This window comes from Agelaius tricolor, unplaced genomic scaffold (genome assembly GCF_023055355.1).
Source record: "Agelaius tricolor isolate 1412-34295 unplaced genomic scaffold, bAgeTri1.0.p SCAF_9, whole genome shotgun sequence".
Classification (NCBI taxonomy): domain Eukaryota; kingdom Metazoa; phylum Chordata; class Aves; order Passeriformes; family Icteridae; genus Agelaius; species Agelaius tricolor.
Genome location: NW_027269269.1, coordinates 6,811,400 through 6,834,002, shown reverse-complemented (window position 1 = coordinate 6,834,002; position 22,603 = coordinate 6,811,400). Strand labels below are relative to the sequence as shown.

General features: G+C 39.2%; 1 protein-coding gene across 2 annotated transcripts in view; it reads right to left on the bottom strand.

The window, feature by feature from the left end:
- Positions 1-243: 243 nt before the first annotated feature.
- The window catches only part of ALKBH8 (alkB homolog 8, tRNA methyltransferase), a 43,658-nt gene continuing 21,298 nt past the window's right edge, over positions 244-22,603 (bottom strand). For both annotated transcript variants that reach the window (XM_071434154.1, XM_071434155.1), the window contains exons 9-13: positions 14,214-14,320; positions 11,048-11,202; positions 9,966-10,231; positions 2,152-2,301; positions 244-957 (exon numbers count right to left, since the gene is read on the bottom strand). In XM_071434154.1, coding sequence (XP_071290255.1) covers positions 388-957; positions 2,152-2,301; positions 9,966-10,231; positions 11,048-11,202; positions 14,214-14,320 — 1,248 coding nt within the window. In that variant the 3' untranslated portion in view covers positions 244-387. The remainder of the gene's footprint in view (positions 958-2,151; positions 2,302-9,965; positions 10,232-11,047; positions 11,203-14,213; positions 14,321-22,603) is intronic.

Genomic DNA, 22,603 nt, shown 5'->3' with positions numbered 1-22,603 from the left:
ATTCCTATTAGCTGTGGCCTGCAGGGAAAGCACTGCAGCTATGTCAATATAAAATGGTGTAAGAGAAGGGAGAACCAGGCCCTTTGTCTTTAAAAGCTCAACACTGGTCTTAGTAATTTGCATGGGCAGTATTTTCCCACGTAATCCTCTTCACTGTAATTCAGAGAAGTAAAGCAAACACTGCAGAGGTAGTAGTTGAGTTTGGGCATTGTTTTGTTAACATATGCACACAGTGCTAGCCACTGTTATTAACTCAATGCAAAATCTTTATTCTGCTATTTTAAAAGAGGCAATAGCTGCAGCCTGCATTAAAAATACCTGTCACAAAATACTTTTCACTGTAAAAAACAAAGAAAACTCTACAGATAGTAGAGGAAGCATCACAGGCTACAACTTTTCTAGAATCACACACCAGTTTCCCTGATCATAGTAACTCTTTTGAACCTTCACACAATCCAGGGATCTGCACACTGCTTCCAGTTCCCCTTCAGAGAACACATGGTAATAGCGGTGGAAAACAGGGCTGAGTTCTTGCAATTCTTTGGAGCCACCTGGAACCACCACTGCATCAATACTTTCCTTCTTCTTTTTTGTACGACCTTTCAGGTGCCAGGGAACCAGCAAATCTTGAGAGTGAAAGGAGGTTCTATTAGTGTGAACAGGCAGTCTGAAGTCTGCTACTGGCATGGCACCACAGCTTTCATCCTTGAAGTCATTAAGCAGTTGGTTAGACCATGCTGAGTCTTGGCTGCTGTTATCAGGCCCTTGGTCATTAAGCGGTCTCTGGGCTGTGCCAGTATTCATTTCCTTCTCTTTGTTTTTACTACCATTCTTTTCCTTAAGGTATTTAGACTTCTGGTTTTTGTATTCTTGTTCCATTGCCCAGACATAAATGAGTGCTGTTCCACCAGGTCGTAGAAGCCGAGCTAGTTCCCGGATAGTAGCCAGTCTCCGCTCCTGGAAAGGAAAAGCCAAAGTGTGAAGCTGCTACATAAACAGGAAATCAGGAGAATGGAATGGCAGCAATTTCTCCTTACCCAAGATACAGTAAATCTTGAAAAGAAGCTGTTTTTTCCCACTATTTATTTTCATTCATAATATAGCCCATCACTGTGTGCAAGCCAAGACATTTTCCTAAACACAATTTCATGATCAAGACATCATTCATGTCAAGCACTAGAATAGGCTGTCCAGGATTCACCATCCCTGGAGGTATTTAACCACATTGCCCTGTAGATGTGGCACTCAGGGACATGGTTTAGTGGTGAACTTGGCAGTGCTGGGTTAACAGTGGGACTTGATCTTGAAGGGCTTTTCCAGCCTCAATGATTCTACTATTCTCTTTCCATTTGAAAATAGTTCTGTGCTCAGCACGATTTCTTGGACATTTCAGCCCACCTGGAAAAGACAGACACCTTCTCAAGAAGGTGATTCAGGATTTAAAATCCCAGATTCAAATCTACCACACCTGATGATGCACAGGCTACGTTTGCAGCTGAAGGGGTCAGACTTACAGCTTAAACACAAATCCTCTGACCACACAAAGATATGTCAGCCTTCTCCAAAACAGAGTTCTTTCTACTTTTTTTTTTTTTTTTTTTTACTGGATTTGGAAACATTCACTGCATTTATGGTATGGAAAGGTCCATGGGGCCCCTCTAAGATAACTTGTTACCATGGCACAGTTTCTGCCAGGAGAACCTTACCCAGCCCAGAGATACAGCAGTCTGGTGAGCAGTCTCCCTTTTGTTTGGAGATGCACAAGCAGTGCACAGATTAAAAAACCCAAAATCACAAGATCTGTCCAAGAGCCCAACATCTGACCCAAGGAAACAATAGATGTCTTGACTCCCAAAGCAGAGCCCCCTTCTCCAGTGTCATCAATTACAAGCACATGAAAATGAAACCCAAACAGAGGACCAAAGCTTCAGGGGGAGCAAAGGCATTCAAGGGAGAAGCAGGAGGAGAATATGAACAGAAAGTCTAAGAAGCAGCAGTAGCACAACAGCTTAACTCTGCTCTCACAACTGCTTACACCAAATGCAAACCTTGAATTTCTTCCCATTTTGTTCCTGCCTTTGCTTGTATTGCAGTATTAGCAGCTCTGCCCAGCAACCCAGCAGTACCATGGAGCAGAGAGGGGTGACTTACTGCTGTTGAGAAGTGGTGGATTACAGCAATTGAGATGCAAGCGTCGCAAGAACCGCTGCGGATCGGCACTGACAGGGCATCACAGACAAATGCCTGGAAATGTTTTTCTCCACAAATATCCACCAGGTTTTTGCTGCGATCACAGCCAACCTAGAACAGAAAATGTTTCATTAAGCTTTTCAGAAGAGGATAATTACAAGACTGGAATATGATTTTCATTTGATGCTTACAGTAATAGAGTCATCACAGTCTCCTACTGAGGGAACACCATTTAAAATCAAAACAAGAGCAAGTGTGAGAAAATAAGCCTTAAAAAGAGTATATAGTTCCCAGGTATAGACAAAAAGAAAACAACCCTGATGTAGACTTAAAACAAAGATAAGAAACTGGATATTAGACAGCTCATTATAGCACCCTAATTTTGAACCAGTTTAAGACAGACCAGGTTTCAACCTAACTTTTCTTCAAAATTCATTCAAGCTGTCTTGAAATGAGCAAAATGAGATGTCACCTAATCTCAGTATGCTCTTTTTATTTCAACTGCCATTTTTAACTTGACAACATTTGAAGTACCGAAATAGTGAACTCACAAAAGCTGATCTACAAATGTAAACAATTATTCAGTGACTTTGGTGGTATCACTAAAGTATGGCATACAGCTTCACTCATCACCCAGGTTTTGTCATTTCAGTGGGATGAAGTGCTCAACATAATTTTACAAGGTTCTGTACAGTCCAGTGAAGTGACCCCTAGAACCATTTCTGAATACCTAATTAAACATTAATTTTTTCCCCTTTTAAACCCAGCGGTCAGCCCACTACACCTGCCCAGTGTCCACATCAAAGGTAGTAAGACAAAACTTACCATCTTTGAAAAATCAGCATCTAGAAGTGTTTTTTACATGCTTGCATAAAAACAATTGATCAAGACACCTTCTGAAAGAAATAGTGAGGCATGTGCCACCTTGTTTTCATGTCTGCCATGCATACTGAATATGCAAACCAAAGCCCTGCTACCAGGTTGTATACCAAACTATGCATGTATGAGAATAATAAATTTTATTTGTTTTTAATGACTAGCAACAAGTAGATAGCAGAGAATAGGTTCAGAATCCTAAATAATTACTGTTGACAGTGTTTATTGCATTTGACACTGAAAGAGTACTAACCGTCTTTGACGCAGGAAGAATAGCAAACAACTCACCCTGCTTTATCAACCCAGAAGAGAAAGCAGTACCGCTAAAATTAAAAACCTCTTTTGCATTAATTACTGAAAATATATTTATTTTCCATCATAATTTTTGATTTTATCTGTTCAAGTCCTTTTATCTTTCAGCCTACCACCACAGTTTTGAAGAAAACCAGAATTCAGCTCCAGCCTTATTTCCTGAAAGCTTACCAGTGAGCTGCCTTCTACTCAGATCCCTGACTTTTGATCCAAAATAAATGTAACAGTTGTGAAAATGCCAACCTGACAATACAAGATAATCCTCCACCAAAACCTATGAATGTGTACATATTAGCCAATTAGCAATAAAAAGACCTAAAAAGATCAATCCTAACATTGCTTTCTTCACACTCATTCCTTGGTCTCTCGCATTTACTGAAGCACTGAGTGAATTGTGTTGTTTATGAATTAAAAAACGAAACCCTTGCTTACTTGAATGAAAACAAATCCTCATCATTTTACACTGGCAGCCAACTGAAGTGTCTTTAAATAACTCTGACAACCTGCATGTTAGTGATTGCACACCTCATTACCAGTACCTTTAACTACTTCTGCAATTAAGACATTGGCTTGCAGTACTTAATAATAAAACTCAAAGGACCAAATTCAGTGCTGGCAGAAGGAGGAAGAAAACTTGGAGCTTCCACTGATGGCAAGCTTTCCCAGAAAGAATTGCTTTGGACCTCCACATCTTGAGTGAAAATGGGCTGGGTAATGGAACACAATCCCCTGTTCCCAAAATGACCTTGAAAAGGACTACAATATATGTTGATGAAATCCAATGAACTGAGAATGAGAACAAAGGCATGACTGCCAGATTGCAAAGTTCTCATTTGCATCTAAATTATAGCAAATATTATAAGGTTTGGTTTACTTGTATTGACATACTTTCTAAAGCAAATGTACATCCAAAGCAAAAAGATGCTGTTTCACAGTGAAAATGGAGACCTTGAAACAGAACACTTTGAACACACAGCTGCTCTAAAATAGGTATATGAGGCTAAAACTTTACATGATTTTAAAGGTAAACAGGACAATAGGTGCTATGCATATATGCATAAATGGTGAATGCAAAGAATCACCACAGATGCCTGGCATTGAAACTAGGTAACTTTAGCATCTATACTAGAATTATCGCTAGGTGATATTTCAAAATAATTAAAATCACCGCATTCCTGCATTTTCTGACTTGCAAGAAACATGCATTCATTAAAAACCAAAATACATTTGTTTCAGTCACTTAAAAAAAACAATAAGGTAGCAAAATGCTACCTTAAATTAGTCTATCTGTGGTTTTTATGAGTACAGAAAACATTTACAGCAAGGGGCAGAGATCCCAAACTCAACTTTCCCCAATTCCATTACTAACTGATTTTTAAATTCTAATGCATGAAGAATCTCTGATTTGATGAAACTTCATCTACAGAAGAGTTCAACTGACTGTTTCAATTGAGAACAGGTTTTTCTCTATCTAATTAAATATATAATCAAAACATTTAAAACTAATCTCAAAATATAGCTGGAAAGCTTTAATTTTGCCAGTTCATATCTCTATTTTTGATGGTCAGGACAGGATATTTATTGTCTTTGCTGGCTTCTCTTCCAGAAGAATGGAGAAAGGCAGATGAATTATTATTAGTCTGGTGTCCAAACCCAGAAGAATCTAGTACATCTCTTGGTGAGTCAAGCTATATGTGTATGTTTTTAGACTTTCTATTTCTTATTATCTATGATTCTTCTCAATCATTTCTTATACCTCAGCTTTCCAAATCAAATTCCTTGCTCAAACTCCACAATTTCTCATATATATCTCAAATAGCATGGCTGATAATTCAGCTGAGTCTACCTCAGCTAGTTCACCTCTCAGCAAGTCACTCCACACCTTTCAATACTCCCGTAAAGGAGGCTGGCTTTTCAGATTTTGCTCCAGATATCCATTCCCACATCCCTGCCTTTCTGAGAAGTACCTCCAGCCATCTCTTTACCACTTTTTGTGATGTAAACAATGGCTTACAGGAGCTCAAGAGTGGCCACTGACAGTTACTGTGACTGAAATCCACTTGGATTTCAGGCACTGATTTTCAGTGTATAAGGATAAATATTAACTGCATCCAACTCTTAGCTGAAGACAGGAAATCTGTGTTAGTATGGAGGCCTCTAAGTTTGCAACTAGAACTCCAACAAACACAAAACTTAGGAAAGGGGGGAAAGTATGTCATCATAGTGGCATACCACACCCTTTCTGGGCACACTGGATAATGCAAACCTTTAGACAATCAAAAAAAAGGCAAAGATAAAGAAGGAGAAAGGAGGGACAAACAAATACAATGCCTGTGATTTGTCTGAGTGTTCAGGAACTCTGTACTGACTTCCTGGAAATGGATAACATAGGCATTTATGCCATCCTGCTCCTTCATGTTCCCATGCACCTTCAACTCCACCTTTACAGCAAGGAGTAGCTAAAGTAGATTTTATAAAATCTATTCAATGCAGTGGTTTGGTATAGATCATTGTGGGGAAAAGACACTAATAAATAGCTTGCTTTGTAGTTATGCTGCAAATCTGCAAAAGATAAACCCTCTTGCATGCTGAAAAAAAATAAGTAAAGACAAGTTGAGGTTACCCACCACTATGTTTTCTTTCTATGTTATCTCATTATAACTAACTCAGCCTGGTAGACTTAGTTCCTGTAAGTATCTGGGAACCTGATTTATTCAGCACATTACAGAGCGATGAACAAAACGACATCTAATTCTGAAATCCAGCCACTGAATGGAATTATCTCGCTCTCCAGAGACAAGCCTCAGCTATAACTAACTGCATGAGAAGCTCAAGAAACCAAATTACATTCCAGCAAACAATTCATCTGAGTCAAGCTTTCAGCATTCCTTTCATGTAGTGTTTTGCTTTTCCATTGCATGTAGTCAAGGTATCTCTGAAAGCAAAGTGCTGTGCCTAAGACATGGAGTTCATTTCTCAGTGACAGAGCAACAGAACCAAGTTGAGCAGTTCAGCTTTCATTCTAGTTTTGTGCTGCTCTTGCCCAGTTCCTTCTGAGCTCTCTTCCCAGATCTCTCACCCATTTAATGACTCTTATTCACTGAGAGAAAAGAGCAGGAAAGGTTCATCTGTGTCCCCCTTCAATTGCTAAGATATGGTGAACTTACTCCAGGTATACATTTACTAATTGGTTTTGTCCCTCCTGCTTTTACCCACTACTAAAAAGTCCTTGGGAGATGAATCTATTCCCAATCTGTACAAACCCAGTGAACTAAAAGCCACGCAACTTTATGCAACTATACCACAGAAAATATTCATTCTCTCTCCTCCCCACACACTGGAAAAATCAAATTTTTATATAATTCTAGTAGATTGTAGTTTGGGACAGTAATACAGAAAATAGAGGTGCACATTTCAGAGCAAAAGTCTTGTGAAATATAAACTGTGTTACCAATTACCTCTGAATGACACACACACACACACAACAAAAACAGGAATATCTGTATTAAAGCAAATCATTCTGGCTCCTCTATTGGCATATTTTTTTCCCTATCATCAGTACTCTGTCAATCAGAATAATTTCTTTATACAAAACCAAAACATATCTACCCTATGGCATCTTCAGTTATTTGCCACTGAATTTCCCACCAATTTATCAGTTCAATTAAAAATGTAAACCACAAATTTGAAAGACTTCAATGGCTTTTCATTCACACTGTAGCCCTGTGAGGATTTTGAATGTTCCTGCAGAGACCTACACATCACCACACCTACCTGAACACTGGAAATAAGGAGACAAAGCTAAAGTGCATAGAAATTAATGATATCATTGCAATAACATCAATGAAACCCTCATGGTAATCAGGGGAATGGCTAAGGCTGGAACACACTGTTCCATAGAAAGAAAAGCTCTGCTTACAGAGATGACTATTAAGCTTGAAAGCACCTAAATAAAATCTGTTAAAATAATTCCCCCAAATGAGATTGGGTGAGGAGAGAATTGTGGAAAAACAACACTAAAACCATGTCTCTTTTTTGCTGTCATTTAAACAACAACAAGGTGGGCGAGACAGAAAAAGTAATCTGAAACTGTTAAATTCAACATTTCTCCAGCCTTTGTGCTAGCTACATCAGACATGGATTCCATCTCTAGCTGATACAGCCTTAATCTGAATTTGATTGGCATGGAATTGCTGCTCTCTCACTGTATCAGAATAATACAGCCATTACAGCAGTGTCACTTTTGCTGAGTGTAGATGGACTCATGCATTTCATTGTCACATGGGATACTCAAGTAGATGAGGTCACATTTAATCATCCAGGGAAACTGAAGCAACTACAATAGCACAGGCCACAGTGAAGATGTTTTCAGACAGTACCTGAAGAGTAAAACATCAAGAGAGCTACCTTAGCTGTGATCTACCATTAGCACTGCTACTTAAAGCATAAAAGCATATTGCTTGTCTTCAGGAAATGCTTGCCTCAGGTTTTCAGTATTTCTGAGTCAAAACACCCCAAGCTACAGAGCTATGCCAACAGTGCCTTACCCAATTCCTACACAACTCCTAATTTCATAGCACTGCTTTATTGCTTCTTTCCCAACAGGACCTGGGCTAAGAGCTCCATTACACTGTGCACAAAAAAAAGAGATGTAGAATTTACTAAGTTTATGCCTGGATTTTATGCTTCCAACTTAATATGAGTAAATAAGGAAGAAAACTGATGCCCTACATCTAGAGACCATTCCTTTTATCCCAACAATGCACCTGATACATAAAACATCGTGTAATCCCTCACCCTCTGCTCCATGATTAAACCATGGTAGGTGGAACAGCACTTGAGATACCTTGTCAAAAGTTTAAAAACACCTGTAAACACAATATACACAGGGTTTTCTTTAGCCACATTTTGGCTGCTACAGAAAAAAAAATCGGGTAGAAAGAAGGAGTCAAGTCCTGACTTGTAGATGAAAACAACCAAATGCAAAGTCTAGAGTCTATCTCCATCTAAGAACCACTAGTTGTCACCACTGGAAAATAAAATGTCAAGGGAGGCCAACTGAATGAAGCAATTCCCAGATTCTATTTTTCAACTGCTTCTTTAATAGTTTCTTCCCTTTCACTGTTATTTTTCATGTTTTTTATTTCTCCTGCTGACACATATGAAATTAGGCAACTCCTAAAGTAACAGAGAGGAGCTGGCTTTCCTTTTACTGCCAGCCAATATGTGATCTTTCCCTTCCTTAGCTGGTTAATTGTGTCTAGAAAACAGACTGATGCTGGCAATTTCTGAATACAGTATCTTGCATTAATTTCACTTTACAAGTCTACCACAAACCTCCAGAACTGCAATTTACCAAATCCATTCTAGGACCAGTCAACCCTCATGATACTCTGATAAATGTTTCTCCTCTCTAGTTAGGCTTCCTGATTTTCCTTACAGCAGTCAAGACTGAAAGACAAAAAGACTGAAATATACTGAAATTAATAACTGGGCTACAGCGGTTAGGCATGAAGATGCCTACTTATTAATTGGCTAATGTTGTTCTAGCCCTTAAGAACAGTAAGGGAGATAATTTACTAACACAAACAGCATTGTAAATAACAACTTATCTTTTTTAGCTGAATACAAATAACAGGACAGAAACTCCTGAAAAAGACAAACAACTCCAAGTTTTACTGTCAATAATGAATGCCTTGCCCTAAATAGAAGTTTTCAAGTCTGATGGATTTCAGTGTGTTACACAGGACAAACGTGTGAAAGAATCAGACAATCCTGGAACAAAAGAGAGCAGATACCATAACACACACTTCTCTGAGATTTCTCTTGGGTTAAAACAATGGCAAGTTTGACTCTTTTTTATTTCCCCCAAAAAGGATCTTTTAAATATTTGCAGTGAAAGCTATCTTTTGGTTCATACCTGTACATACATCACCTCATAAAACTGGACTAAGTACAGACTGTGAGACAGTGAAAGAAAGAAAATGAGCAAGAATTATGTCAGAACTGTCTGAAAGTGAAGAAAAGGGATGAAAGGCCAGAAATCTGTACCAAAGTTGAGATCTCCCTGTGAATTTTATGTTGGCATATTTACTGGGCCTGTGCAAAGAGCCAGAGGTAGAACAGCCAAACATGACATCATTCACAAATGAGACATGCCACCAGGCCACAGGGAACTGAAGAGGTCATGAAAAATAGCATTGCCCATGGAGATTTCACCCACTCACCGAACAACCGAAAATTTTGTTGGAAGCATTCAAATTGCCCAAACATTTAATAAATTTATTCAACACTAATGACAAGAAAGCCTAAACCATCCATTATAATTATTCAATCTGCGGCATCCATTACTATTTTTCTTAACATATTTTGAATTACAAAGCAGAAGTGGCTTTGAAAAAAAGAAAAAGGTAAAGCACATAATGAATACAAGTGGAAACTTAAGACAATTGGTACTTGATCTTGGATCAGGAAATAGCTTTCTGTTCTTGGCATTCTTCCAATGCCAACCTGAACCTCCAGCAAGTGCATCATGACAGAATAAACACCAGAACCAGTGAAAACAAATGACAGGAACTACTACTTACCATGTACAAATTGTCATTGATGCCAAGGTACTTCCCATTACCACAACCAATATCAGCCACTATTGAACCTGTTGGCAGGGACCTGAGAAACTCTACAATTTGGGGCCATGGGCTGTGCCTGGTACTGCTGAAGTGTGTGGCAATCTCTTCATACACCTTGTGTACATATTCTTGCTCCAGCTTTGAGGCCTCCATCTCATTCTGGGGAAATGAAGGTTGCACTGGTCTCTGCTGTCTTTTCTGGCTGTCACAGACAGATGGGTAAACTAGATACAGCAACAGATACAAAATATTAATTTTAAATCAATTCCTCTTTGATTAAGCGTATTTAGTAAAATTAAATTAAAAGTGAAATATTAAAATGTAAAAAATGTTTCAATCCTCCTTTATCTTTTAAAAACTGAAACACAGGTCAAACTACAGAAGTGTTTGATTACCTGAAAATAAGTAACCGGCCCACATGTACCAGAGGCTGTTTACAGTGATCATTAATCTGCTATGTTAATGATGTTTATGTTCTCAAAACTGAGATAGTGCCCCCAATGCCAAAGACCGTGACATCATTGAAATTCAGCCTCTGAAATTCTGTTTTAAGGGCGTAAATGGAATTCAGTTCCATGTAATCATTGAGCCACCTGTCTATTATTATTTCTACTGCCCTAAGGCACTTTATGTGGCTCTGTCACAGCAGATATGACTACTTCTCCTTCTCTAATGTACCTATTTTCTCAAAATTAGAGGCCCCCTAAAAAAAAAAGAAAAGGATCAAAACTGAGGAAAAAACTTGAAGAATAGTAATTATTTCTATTTTGTTACATTATTAAGCACTTGAAATGCCAATGACACAGACTCCAGATTACGTGCCTGGCTCTGGAGCAAGCCAAATGCCTTCCTGTATAAACTCCAGCAACCACATGAATGCAAGCAATTCAAGCCATACAATATGCTACAAACCATCCAGGAATAGCTATGACGACTGCCAAAACTACCCAAAAGAATCAAATTATTTTCTCAAAGCAAAAAAAGCTACCTATTGGTGATAAATATCAATTTTGACTTGAAGTTGGCCTCAAGACACTTACTGCAATTGCAAGGGCTTCTCCTCACTTTCCTGAATGTAAATGATGTCCTTGTTTCCCTTCGATTTAATGTTAAATCCCCAGCATCAGCAGTGATTGTTCTATCTTTTTGCCCAAGTTCTGATGCTTGAACAACATCATATTTTCTGGGTGTGATCCTAAAATAAAGCAACACAAAGTAAAGGAATAATTCCATTTGCATCAGAAAAAAACCACAATCCATCTTTGTAAGAAGGCAATCCCTACACTGAGAGAAATATAATTACAATGTCCTATTTAAAATATTTCTGCCTCTCAGTTTTCAACTTATTCAATTTCAGAGAGAAAAGAGATGACACATAAACTAATAATATGAATTGAAGTGTTTAATTGCATGTAATTACATTTCCCTTCCCTCCCTCCATTTTCTTCCATAAAGTTTGATTGTTTATTTGTCTAGTATTTTTTTATAAATATTTTTTAAAATATATTTATTTTTGTCCTAGTTTTGGCTGGGATAGAGTTAATTTTCTTCTAAGCATCTGTGCTAACAGCAGCAGTGCTGTGTTTTAGATTTAGTACGAGAATAATGTTGGTGACACACTGATGCTGCAGTTGTTTCTCAGTAGTGCTTAGTCTAAGTCAGGACTTTCCAGTTTCCCATGCTCTGCCAGTGAGGAGGGGCATGAGAAGCTGGGAGAGAGCATGGCCAGGACAGCTGACCCACACTGGCCAGAGGGTTATTTCATACCACAGAGCATCCTGCTCAGTGTATGAACTGGGAAATGGGCTGGACATCAGTCATTGGGTGGTGAACAACTGCACTGTGCATCACTTGTCTCTCCTGGGTTCTGTTCCTCTCTCTCATTTCCTCTCATTACTATTACGAGGACTTCCCAATGTCAAAAATAAAATGCTGCCACCCCCTCTTGCTTGGCACAGACTGATTTTACTATTGCAGTGCCAAGAATATAGTTTTGCCAAGTTATCCAACCAAATATCAAAAACATCACTAATGAACTTCATCAGAAAAGTCAGAATTCTATTTTCACCTATGAGTCAAAAAGAGAATACAGCTTTTGTCCTCCTTGATGACACTGCATAAGCTTATTTCTAAACCATGTGTTTCCCTTTCACAGAGAACTGAACAAAAATACTTTTCCTGTGCACTTTGTTAATGGGGTCAAAAGAAAGTCTCTAATTCCTTGGCATCCAAGAATACACACTGAAAACACAATCAGATTAATTTCAAAACTGACTCTTGTGCTCTTATAATTTGAGTTCTGAGGTGCAGATAAAAGGCATCACAAATTTTATTAAATCTATTTTGACATTATGTATGCAAGTGAATTAGTTACAACTTCTCACTGGATGATTGTAATTTTGATTACAATACAATGTTCCAGTGGCACAATGCAAAGCTTAGTCCAGTTGAGTATCTTCACTCACTACTGCTTTTAAAAACATATAGAAGAAATATATTTAGGAAAGGTGGACAAATACCAGCACGGGAACCATTTGTACATGAGTAGAAAGGTCTGGGATCTTCATTTTCCATGTAGTTTATTCATTGGTTCTTGAAAGACAACCATCACTTGAAGGTACAAGGGAGTTAAGTAAAAATCTCATTCCACATTTCAATAGACAGATACACTATTCCAACTTCAATGGCTGCTGGCCAGTACTGTAAGTGCCAGTCATGTATCCTTCTGCCTCATGGGAGTGTGGCTGCCCAGGGCTGGCTTGAAGGAGCAGAGCTGGTAGCCCTGGAGAAAGCTGAGGCCTCAGAAAGGGCGAGCCCTCCTTCCCCTGGGAGCTGTGTTTAAATGGAGGCTGTCCCCCTGGCCCTTGTTCCAGTTACAGCCTCAGATGCACGCCCAGCTCTGTCTGTGCACAGCCACTACCCTGACCTAGGGCTGGAGTTCCAAACTGGCCTCAGCACGGCCCAGGGAGCTGCCTGATGCCTGGGGTTGGGGACTGGCCACCGGCTTCCCTGGTCAGCAATGTCACTGACATGGAAACTGCACTGTGTTCTCAGAGCTGTGCGTGACCTTTCCAAAAGGCAGATGACAGTATTAGACAGACAGCATAAGAAGATTACAATGCTGGTATCTGTATTCAGTCCTGTATGTCAAACAACAAGGGAGTTCACTGCCCTGGGCTTCTATACTGAGGCACATCAGAAGTATCAAGTGCTTTTTACAACTTTATTTAATTTAAGGAGGGAATATACAGGTGGTATAAGAGCTCTCTAAAATTAACACTGTAAAGGTTATCAGGGATTTCATATTCACCTGTTTACATAATACATATTAACCAGCAAAATTAAAAGGCAGAAAAATTTCTGCCAATAAAAGGATTTGGTGTTTAATTGACACAGAATGTAATTAGTGCCTCCAATTGACTGCTGAATCAGTGATGGCTTGGATCAAACAAAGGAAGAAATGCTTACTATGGGCATTTCTGTCCAATACAGGGTTGCCATACGCTCCTGAAATGCATTACTGTCACACTCAGAGCTCAGCAAGGTTTTAGCCTTTTTGCCAATTTCAGCACTCCAATTTTAAGTATCTCCCAGTGGTGCATGATTTAAAAAGCACGTATTTAAATTCTACAATAAGCACAGCCTCAAGATGTATTTCAATAAATACTCTTATCAGCATCCCAAAACTGCTGAATGCAGTCTTACCAGTATTAAAGTGTCCCTAAAGCAGCTGGGAACAGTTCAGGAAGACTCCCCTCTGCCACCCTCAAGCTCTCAGTGCAGGGGAAGTCAGTCTTTTAAACTCTCAAGCCCCTCTCTCAAGCCTTTGGCATCTGTAATCTAATGGGAAAAGTTGTGGGCTGAAAAGAGAGAAAGGGAATGGTGACACTAATTGCACTACAATCAATTCTTTGCCAGCTCAGAGTCATTGAGAACTTTCACACTGCAGATGTGAGAGCGATTTCCAACTGAAACTTACGACAGCAGCAGGAAACTGCACCTCAGGGACTGGCAATTAGCTCCCTAAATCCCCAAGTTTTTTTAATTTAACCTAAGCAGCATCTGAGCAAAGGAGTGAATTTGGATATTAATTATAAAACTTGATTTCTTTCAGGAAATTTCAAACACAGAGTGTCTTTAAAAAAACCAACCAAACAACATTTATTACTCTTCTATTTTCAGCAATGCAGGGACTCTTACACATACCCATGTGTCCACAGGTATCTGGATTCTCCAGTCATCACCAATAAACTGCATCGGGGCAACATAATTGCCACTGTAAGGCCATCAGGGTGTTTGAAATCCATCACAATCTAAAAAGAAACAAAACCAGTCACCATGAAAGAGCATGACTTACAGAGCTTCATATACAAGCCAGGTATTCTCAAGTCCTAGCTTTCTTTGTTTCTCTAATGTGTTTAACTGAATATTGCTATGAAACAGCTATGTATTTCCTAGGGATGCAAAAGCCTCTAGGTCCCCTGTCCTAAAACTCCCTCCCTTTCAGCACGATGTTCAGATCTCAGGCAATCACAAATATATGTATATAGAGATAATTATAATTACATATTAATTTCTTTTCACAGTAAACACTTTGTAAGAACAGTAGCTCTGTTCAATCTCTGTGTACCCGTGAGGCAGGAAAGGACTGCTACCCCACAACTAAAGGCAGCTGCATGAGAGGAAGAGAAGGCTCATTTGCTGTATCTCAAGCATCTGAAAGTTATGTACCTGGACTAAGGCCATCAGCTACTGTCTTTTGTGATGTCTACACAGAGAGACAAGTTTCTCCACAGGGTTATTCATCCTAGTGTAAAATGTAGAGCTAAGTGATGTGGAATGACCCCATGCCCTCTGGAATTGCCTATCCACTCACAGTGGATGAGCTGAGACAATTAGCTCAGTAGATACATAACATGCAGATAAGCAGTATTAGGTGAGAGAAATAATTTCCAACCTGCCCACATTTTGGAGATTGGAAGCACAACAAGCACATCCCAAGATCCTGACTAACATGCCAACTAACAGACCATCCTTTTATTATCTGTCATCTGGCTTCCAGCCACGGCAATATACTGAGGTAACGCTTTCAGCTTTATTCCAATTTCACAGCCCAGATGGCAGTGGTACATTTTGCTTCTGCTTGGGCTAGGAAAGTTATCCTTTTACATTTCCCAAACGAGAGAAACTCCTGCTGTGGAAAATAAGGACCAGGTCATTTAAGCAAGCCAAATGAGTTACAGAAGACTTACTGAAAAGGAAAAGTGGTCAAAACCTATTCAAGTCAGCAGTTCCTGGTACACTGGAGAATTAGCACCATGAAAATGCTGCCATCTGATTTGTAACCTACTAAGTATGCAATTTAAAAGCAGACTTACTCCAGTATGCCAGATTGAAACAAATTAGGCAGTTCTCCTTCTGCGTACAGATGTGTTTCACAAAGAAAAACAGTGGTGCAACAATCAGTCATTCAGCACAAAAACCCAGCATGACAGAGACTGAATAAGCAAGACTCTTAAACACTACAAATTGCCAATAACAACAATTACTATTTAATGTTGTGCACACTGAAGCAAAGCACAGAGGCATTTACATCTTTAGGAAAAAAATTATTTATGCTGTACTACCACTCAGAGTGACACAGCTTCTCCTGCTGGGCTATCTAAGGCAAAAAGTGATAAGGGTGACAAAGAGTGTGGTTGAAAGGGGTAGAGAGATATCAGGGAAGACTAATAAAGCATAACTATAAGCTCTGATTAATGATCATGCAATGCTTCAATAGCTGCACAAATAGATGAATGGCAGTCACTTGCTACAGTACTTTGGACTTTGCAATTTCTTCTAGGAAACCTCAAAGAAGCATGGGGTGAGGAAGGAGAAAGTACAGTGGACTTTACAAATCTGACGGGGATGCTGTCCTGTAAAGCACAATATCATCAAGTCTCTGCAAAAAGATGCAGCTATCTGGCAAGGCAAATAAATCAGAAGATAACTAAACAGGACCAGCATGTAAAGAAAGAAAAAGAGGAGTAAAGTGGTTAGATGAAATGGGTGAGATGATGCCTCAGTCTGTCTTATGCCTCTCTGGCTCACTGCTGCTGGAGACATGGGTGAGGGGACAAGATAGAGTCTGGGCTCTTCAGCAGCATGATATAATAAGCTGAACACAAGAATGTCTAGATTCCTTCCTGGAAGGAATCCCGTTGCCCCACTGGCCCTCTTTCTGAGTCAGTAGTAACTACAAAGCTCTATTCTTGCAGACGATATTAAAAAACTGTACTTTATCCATGAATCATTGAGGAGACCTTGAATGGGTCCCCTGCATTTCCAGTTCCCATCTCCCTCCAGGGCCCAAGAGGACCTTGTTCCCTTTCACTTCAGCATGCCAGGCTGGTGACTCCTTACGAAGCAGTGGGAAACAACAGTATCTCCAGCTCCCTGCCTTCTCTGCTGTTTTACCTCATTCATCTCCAATTCCTTTTCCCCCACCATCTGTGTGGCCCCAGAGTCTCTTCACAGGAGATGCTTCTCAAACCCTGTCCTGTAAACAACTGTGCATCCAAAACAACAGAGGTTCAGAGTGCTCTATAGGCAGGTGACACCTTGGGAATGAGAAGCCACAAAACTATCCCTGGCAGCTGGATTTTCAGGCAGCAATGGCAGGAAATAAAAGAAGAGCATGTTCTCCTGGCTGCATTTCAACTATGCTAACCCAGCAAGAAATACATGAAACAAAATTTCTTATGGTGCAGAATTTGAGGCTGAAAAGCAAGAATTTCTCTTGGTGACATCTAATCCTCACCAGAACAGAATCCCAGCTCTGTTCCTGCTTTTCTGGGAAGGGAAAGCTTCTGTACTATAATGTCACTTTGTGTAGCTGCTCCCCATCTAACTGAATTTCATCCTTATGAGAAGCTGTGATAATTTGGGAAGGAAAATATAAATAAACTATTAATTTACTTGCAAATGGGCAATGACAAAGTAATTAGCAGTAATTAAATGGGTCAAAAATCCAAATCCAAATCTGACTTTTGCTTATGAAGTGGACTGAGGTCCTAAGCTAGAATATATTAAGGTTTTGCACTGATCTATTAACAACAAATTTGACATTGCAATTGAGACAGAGAATAAAATTTAAGGAACACCTGAAGAAAATTATTATAATTCCTATGCTTCATTCCTTTACCTAGACTAATTGCACCTGAATGCTTAAAAAAACAAGCAGGAATACTTCCTCTGTCCTTTGTTTACAGCACAGTAAAGAACATTCAATCCAGAAGGATTTCTGAAGAACCCTATTCTTATCTCTGGCAAGCCTGCTACTGACTGAAGTAGATAACATTCCCACACTCCTCTATCTGTCTTTATCCTGGCAGAGCATTTTCAATTGTCACTGTCAAACACACACGCACACAGAAGATTAACGCATTTGCTCCTCTTTTTAATTTACTAAGGACTTACAATCAATAAAGCAACTTTGCCACTGCTGAATCAATCTGCTTCATGACAGCTTTGCTCCACAGGAGCTATTTCCAATTACTATTTTTGTTTTTACCTATCTTTTTTTTTCTCTTAGATGGCGGAGTCAATAAAGATCAAATTTCTAGCTAGCTCATGGTGTATCATCCAAGGATTACAATCAAAACATAAAAACAGTGCGTGTTACATAAGTTTTACCTATTTCCTTCTACTATGGAAAAAGTGAATCTCTGTATATAACAAAAAAACCCAAAACTTAAAAGAAACAGCTAATATCTACTTGTGGTTTTAAATAATTTGTCATGATGCCAAGTTATTTAAGAGAAGATGTTCATGACAAGGGAGCACATGAACCAGTAAACAGCTTTCAAGGATGGCTAAACCTGAAAGCAAAGAGACACCCACATCGTGAACATCATTCCTTGTGACATAAAATATGACAAAAGAAAATAATCCAACATAAGAAGGGAATAAAGTATCTTTTTCTTAACACCTCAGGGTGCAGAAGTCTGCACCACCTTTCAGTGCAGTGGTACTGTACTTCATGAAAGAGTAGGAGGATGAAGGTGAATGACTGGTCTATCAAACAAGTAAAGATTCAAAGGGAAAACAGAAATAATGCAGCAGAGCTATAAAGACAATGTCAATAAGAAATCCACAGCTACAGTGGGGATCGGCAATTCTTTTTCTAAGCTTTGTCTCTGATGCAATTTGTATTTGATGATAATAGACTACCTTAGACGAAACATACTCTAAAGCTAAAAAAAGTACAATGTGGAACACTTCTCAAGTCTCTGACATTATTTACGGAATTTTCAGAGAGCAAAGACAGATTATCAGCCTACATAACAGTTTCCCACATGTAAAACAGATGAAAAAGAATGTCTACTTCAAAGACAGCTGAGAGGTTTAGAGCCCACACACAGAGCTTGAACAACACAGTGGGGCTCTATGCAGAGACAAGAGCCTGCTGGCTCACACAGGACCAAGGCACTTAATTGGTAACATACAGCACCTTTCACTGCAAAAACCATGCTAAATTCCAAAATTCAGGATTCAGAAAATGCTGAATTTTCAAAGGAAAGCAATTAGGATTATCTTTCCTGAATAATCCACATCATAGGAAATTTACCTTATGTAATATATGCAGATATTTACATCATGTATCATGTACATACTCTGGCCATACTTCAGAAAACAAGTGCAGCATTGACAATCGTGACAGTGAACTATTTCAGTACTGCCTTTCTCAAAAATCTCACAACACATGTGCAGGCCTCCCCCATATCAGATCTATACCATAGCATACCATCTCTTGCTAAGCCTGTTTATCCACTTAGGCACTATGGTGATGTTACTCAGATGCTTAATATACTTACCAGGCTTTCTTTCTTCAAAAGTTGTATTCAATTTTCCATCCATGCAACATGTTACTATCTTCCTGAATTCTCTGTGTCATTTTAAGTATCTATGTGGTTTCTTTTCTTAATCAAAGTCTAGCATATAAGTGTTTAAAAAATATTTCAATATATGGACACTTCATTCTTTTATACCTGAGGTCTCACCTTGTTATGATTTTCTTGGTATGCCCATGGAGTTGAGTGCATGCACTGAACAGCACACCAGTATCTCTGCTAGTTCTTCTGTATGCCACTGACTCCATGATACAAATTCCTTTACTGTCTGGCCTCTCTCTAAAAGATTCATGTAGTGCACAAGATGAGGAAAACTATTGTAATTTTCAAGCTAACCACAGTTGGATGGAGGAGCTTCCAATCCTCTGCAGGCATTGTCATAGCTAGCAGAAATATATGCCACTCTCCTTTTGTACCCAGGGATTCATCTCTGGAGGTTCACCAACACCAAGTCATTAGAAATCATCAGTCACCTCACTAAGCTGGATGCCAGCTCCTGGTGATGTCCAGCGAGGTGGCTGCTCTGCCCAGCCCTGGCAGGGTTGGGATGCTGGTGGTACTTATGGCACCATCCCACAAACTTCTGCTCAAGCTGACTCCTTGTTTCAACAGCCTTTAAATATGTCAGTTCCTACTGCTCTAAAAGTATCAAGTTTCTTTTGTATGTCAGGACATTACCTGTGGTCTTTGCACCTTCCCAGATCATTACCTGTGTTAAAACTCAATGTTATATACTAGACTCTTATATAAAAGGCTTTCAATGCCTACAGTAAAAGGCAATAGTTGCATTACCACTGCTCCCCTCTCTCTCCCCCCTAACAGGTATAGATGTCTCCTTTCTGGGAAGTGCTATCTGACCCAAGCAAAAAACCTTGATGTCCTTTTGTGAATCCAGAGTCAAAGAGTCAGTCAAGTTCCCAAGAAGAACCAATTTAGTCATTCTCACTAACATTTCATCTTCATCCTTTAATAAATTCCCTCCCTAGCTCTTAGCTTAAACTCTTTTAGTACACAGAAAGAAAGAGGCTAATGCTGTTAGTCTTCATATAATTTCTTTTACTGATTTAGCCTCCTCTGCAGTATTTTCCCATTTTTTCAGTCATATATCTTCCCTCACATCCACGGATGCTACTACACTGACATACAGGGAATTGCATCCAACTATACCAGGGCAAAATGTGCCTGAAATGCACCAAATCATTCATCTTCCCTTCCAAAGGAAAAGAAATTTCTAAGGTTTTGCATCTCTTGCTTTCTAATGGAGTACAGTTCAATGGAAGAGCACAAGAGGATGCCTACACATCCTGACCCTGATGACCTACAAATGGCTCAGTCTGTTAAGATGTAAAGCCCGGACATCATAAGAAAGCAGCTATGTCCTCAATTACATCTCCTCAGACTTGCACATAATGTGTTACTCTATGCCCTGAAAGCAAATAATCCTTATTTACATGCCTAACACTGTACCGAATGTCCACCAAGAAACCACTAAACAAGTCCTTACAACACAGACATAGCTGTTCTGTAATAAGCACAAATTTATATGCAAGTATGATATTTAGATGATCCTAATATTTATGATATTTATAGAATCCTAAATGGATGTGTATGGTAGCACATGGTCCATGCGATGCTGTGGCATATCTGTAATTCTTCCACCCATTTAGAAAAGTTCTCAAGAGATTTTCAATTTCTAAGTAGAAAGGGAAACACTTCAGCATTCAAAAAGCACATCTTAGCTTTCTAAACCATTGATTGTTTACCAATACCTGTGGAAATACACACAATTCTCACATTACTGAGGTTGCAAATACATGTAAGCAGAACTCCCTTCAACTGTAATTGTACATCCATTCCACACTACCTGTACATTAATCATCCTGTCATCAACCATTGCAGGCTTTAATTGCAAGTTTTCTACTGCAGAAGCAGTGAGAGGAACAGAGAATAAAGCCTCTATGCTATATAAACAATAATTGATACAGCAAAAGCCAGGCTTTGCCTGAGTAATATTGCCAAACATGGAATAAAACAGGTAAGTGTAATTTGCAGGAAAGAGGACCTGAAATATTTACATTCAAATTGTAGACTCATACCAAGTTACTAGTGTGGCACAGACCCACCAGCTCTTGTAAAATACCCAAGTCCTTGCAGGTTTAGTGTACTTCAAGGCATGGGTAAAACATGCTATATTCATTATCCCACATTGTGGAACAACATCTTCCCTCACTCTCTACAAACACTGGGATTGTTCATCAAACCTTATTCTCCTCTGCAGGTCTCAGCTTTCTGCTTGCAGTGCTGCAGTAAAGGAATTCAGGCTAACTTTAAGACTAGGGTGGAAACAGGCAAATCAATTCAAGATTAAGATCCACATTTGGCCTTAGATTTTAAAACAACCCATTGGGGAACTGAAACCTATGAAATGAAACGAGATGCCTAACCCAGCATGAGCTGAATTACCCCATAAACTGGACTGACTCAATCCCCACTGATTACAGAGGAGCTCAGGCATGCAGCCCACAGGTACACCTACCTGTAAATACTAAAATTTCAGTCTTAATCCTGGACTAAATACCATTGACAACAAGTTATTTCATAAGCCATCCACATATGGATTCAACAGATGCTTCAGCTGTTTAAACGAGTCCTGCTTTAATTAAAACTGAGTCCTGCACTATTATCACCAAAAAAATCTTGGCCCCTATATACTGAGAAAGTAGTGTGGAAACAGTGTGGTGCTGAATACCTGTAATTCAAAGGGCTGAAATGATGAATTTATGCCCTCATAGTTTGAAATAAAGGTCAGCTAGTCCTTCTCATACCTGCATCTAACAGCTGTCCCAGAGATCATTACAATAAAAGAGAACTGCCAGGATACAAGACATGCAAACTGTGCCTTCCCAAACTAATTCTTGCATCATATCTCATAAGGGCTGACAAGACATGGTTTTTCATCTATTGCTACAGAAACTACCATATGGCCTGTTTCTTAATCCTCTACATCTTCACTGTAAAAGGGAAATCTACTGAGGAACAAAGATTTGGGCATGAATTTAAAGAAACTGCTTACATACATTAAGAAACCTCGTTCCTTAGCAATCAAAAGCATTCCTCAACCTCCCCCCCCCAAAAAAAACCCCAAAAAACCCAAACAAAACCCAAAGAACTAATGAAAGCCAATGAAAGTCATCTTCTTAGTTAACAAAGTCTCCTGTGGCCATAAAGTATAATTCAAAACACTGCTTGACACAAAGATACTTGTTTACAATAATTTGAATAAAATTGTTTTATCAATTACTCAATTGCTACATTTCACCCCACAGAGCTCCCACACATCTGACATATACATGTTATTTTAGAACAGGGAAAACAACCATAAAGGAAAAACACACTCTGAAATTTGGATAGGAAGTATTCCAACACTGCTGATTTTCATCACAAAGGACGTCATCTCTTTCTTCTGTCATTCCCTCCATCTGCTTCATTAGCACAATGGCTGTCTTCTCATAATCCAGCCAAAGTTACTCAAAAGGGCTCTAACCAGGGCCTCAACATCTGAATTTACAACTGACCGCATGAACGCACATGGCAGAGATGCAAGCAGTAACAAGAAGGGCAGGAGGAACAAGAACACTTCCCAGGGAACTGTGAAATGTCCACTTTTCTGCTTTCTGGTGCACCATCAGCCTTGGTTTCCTC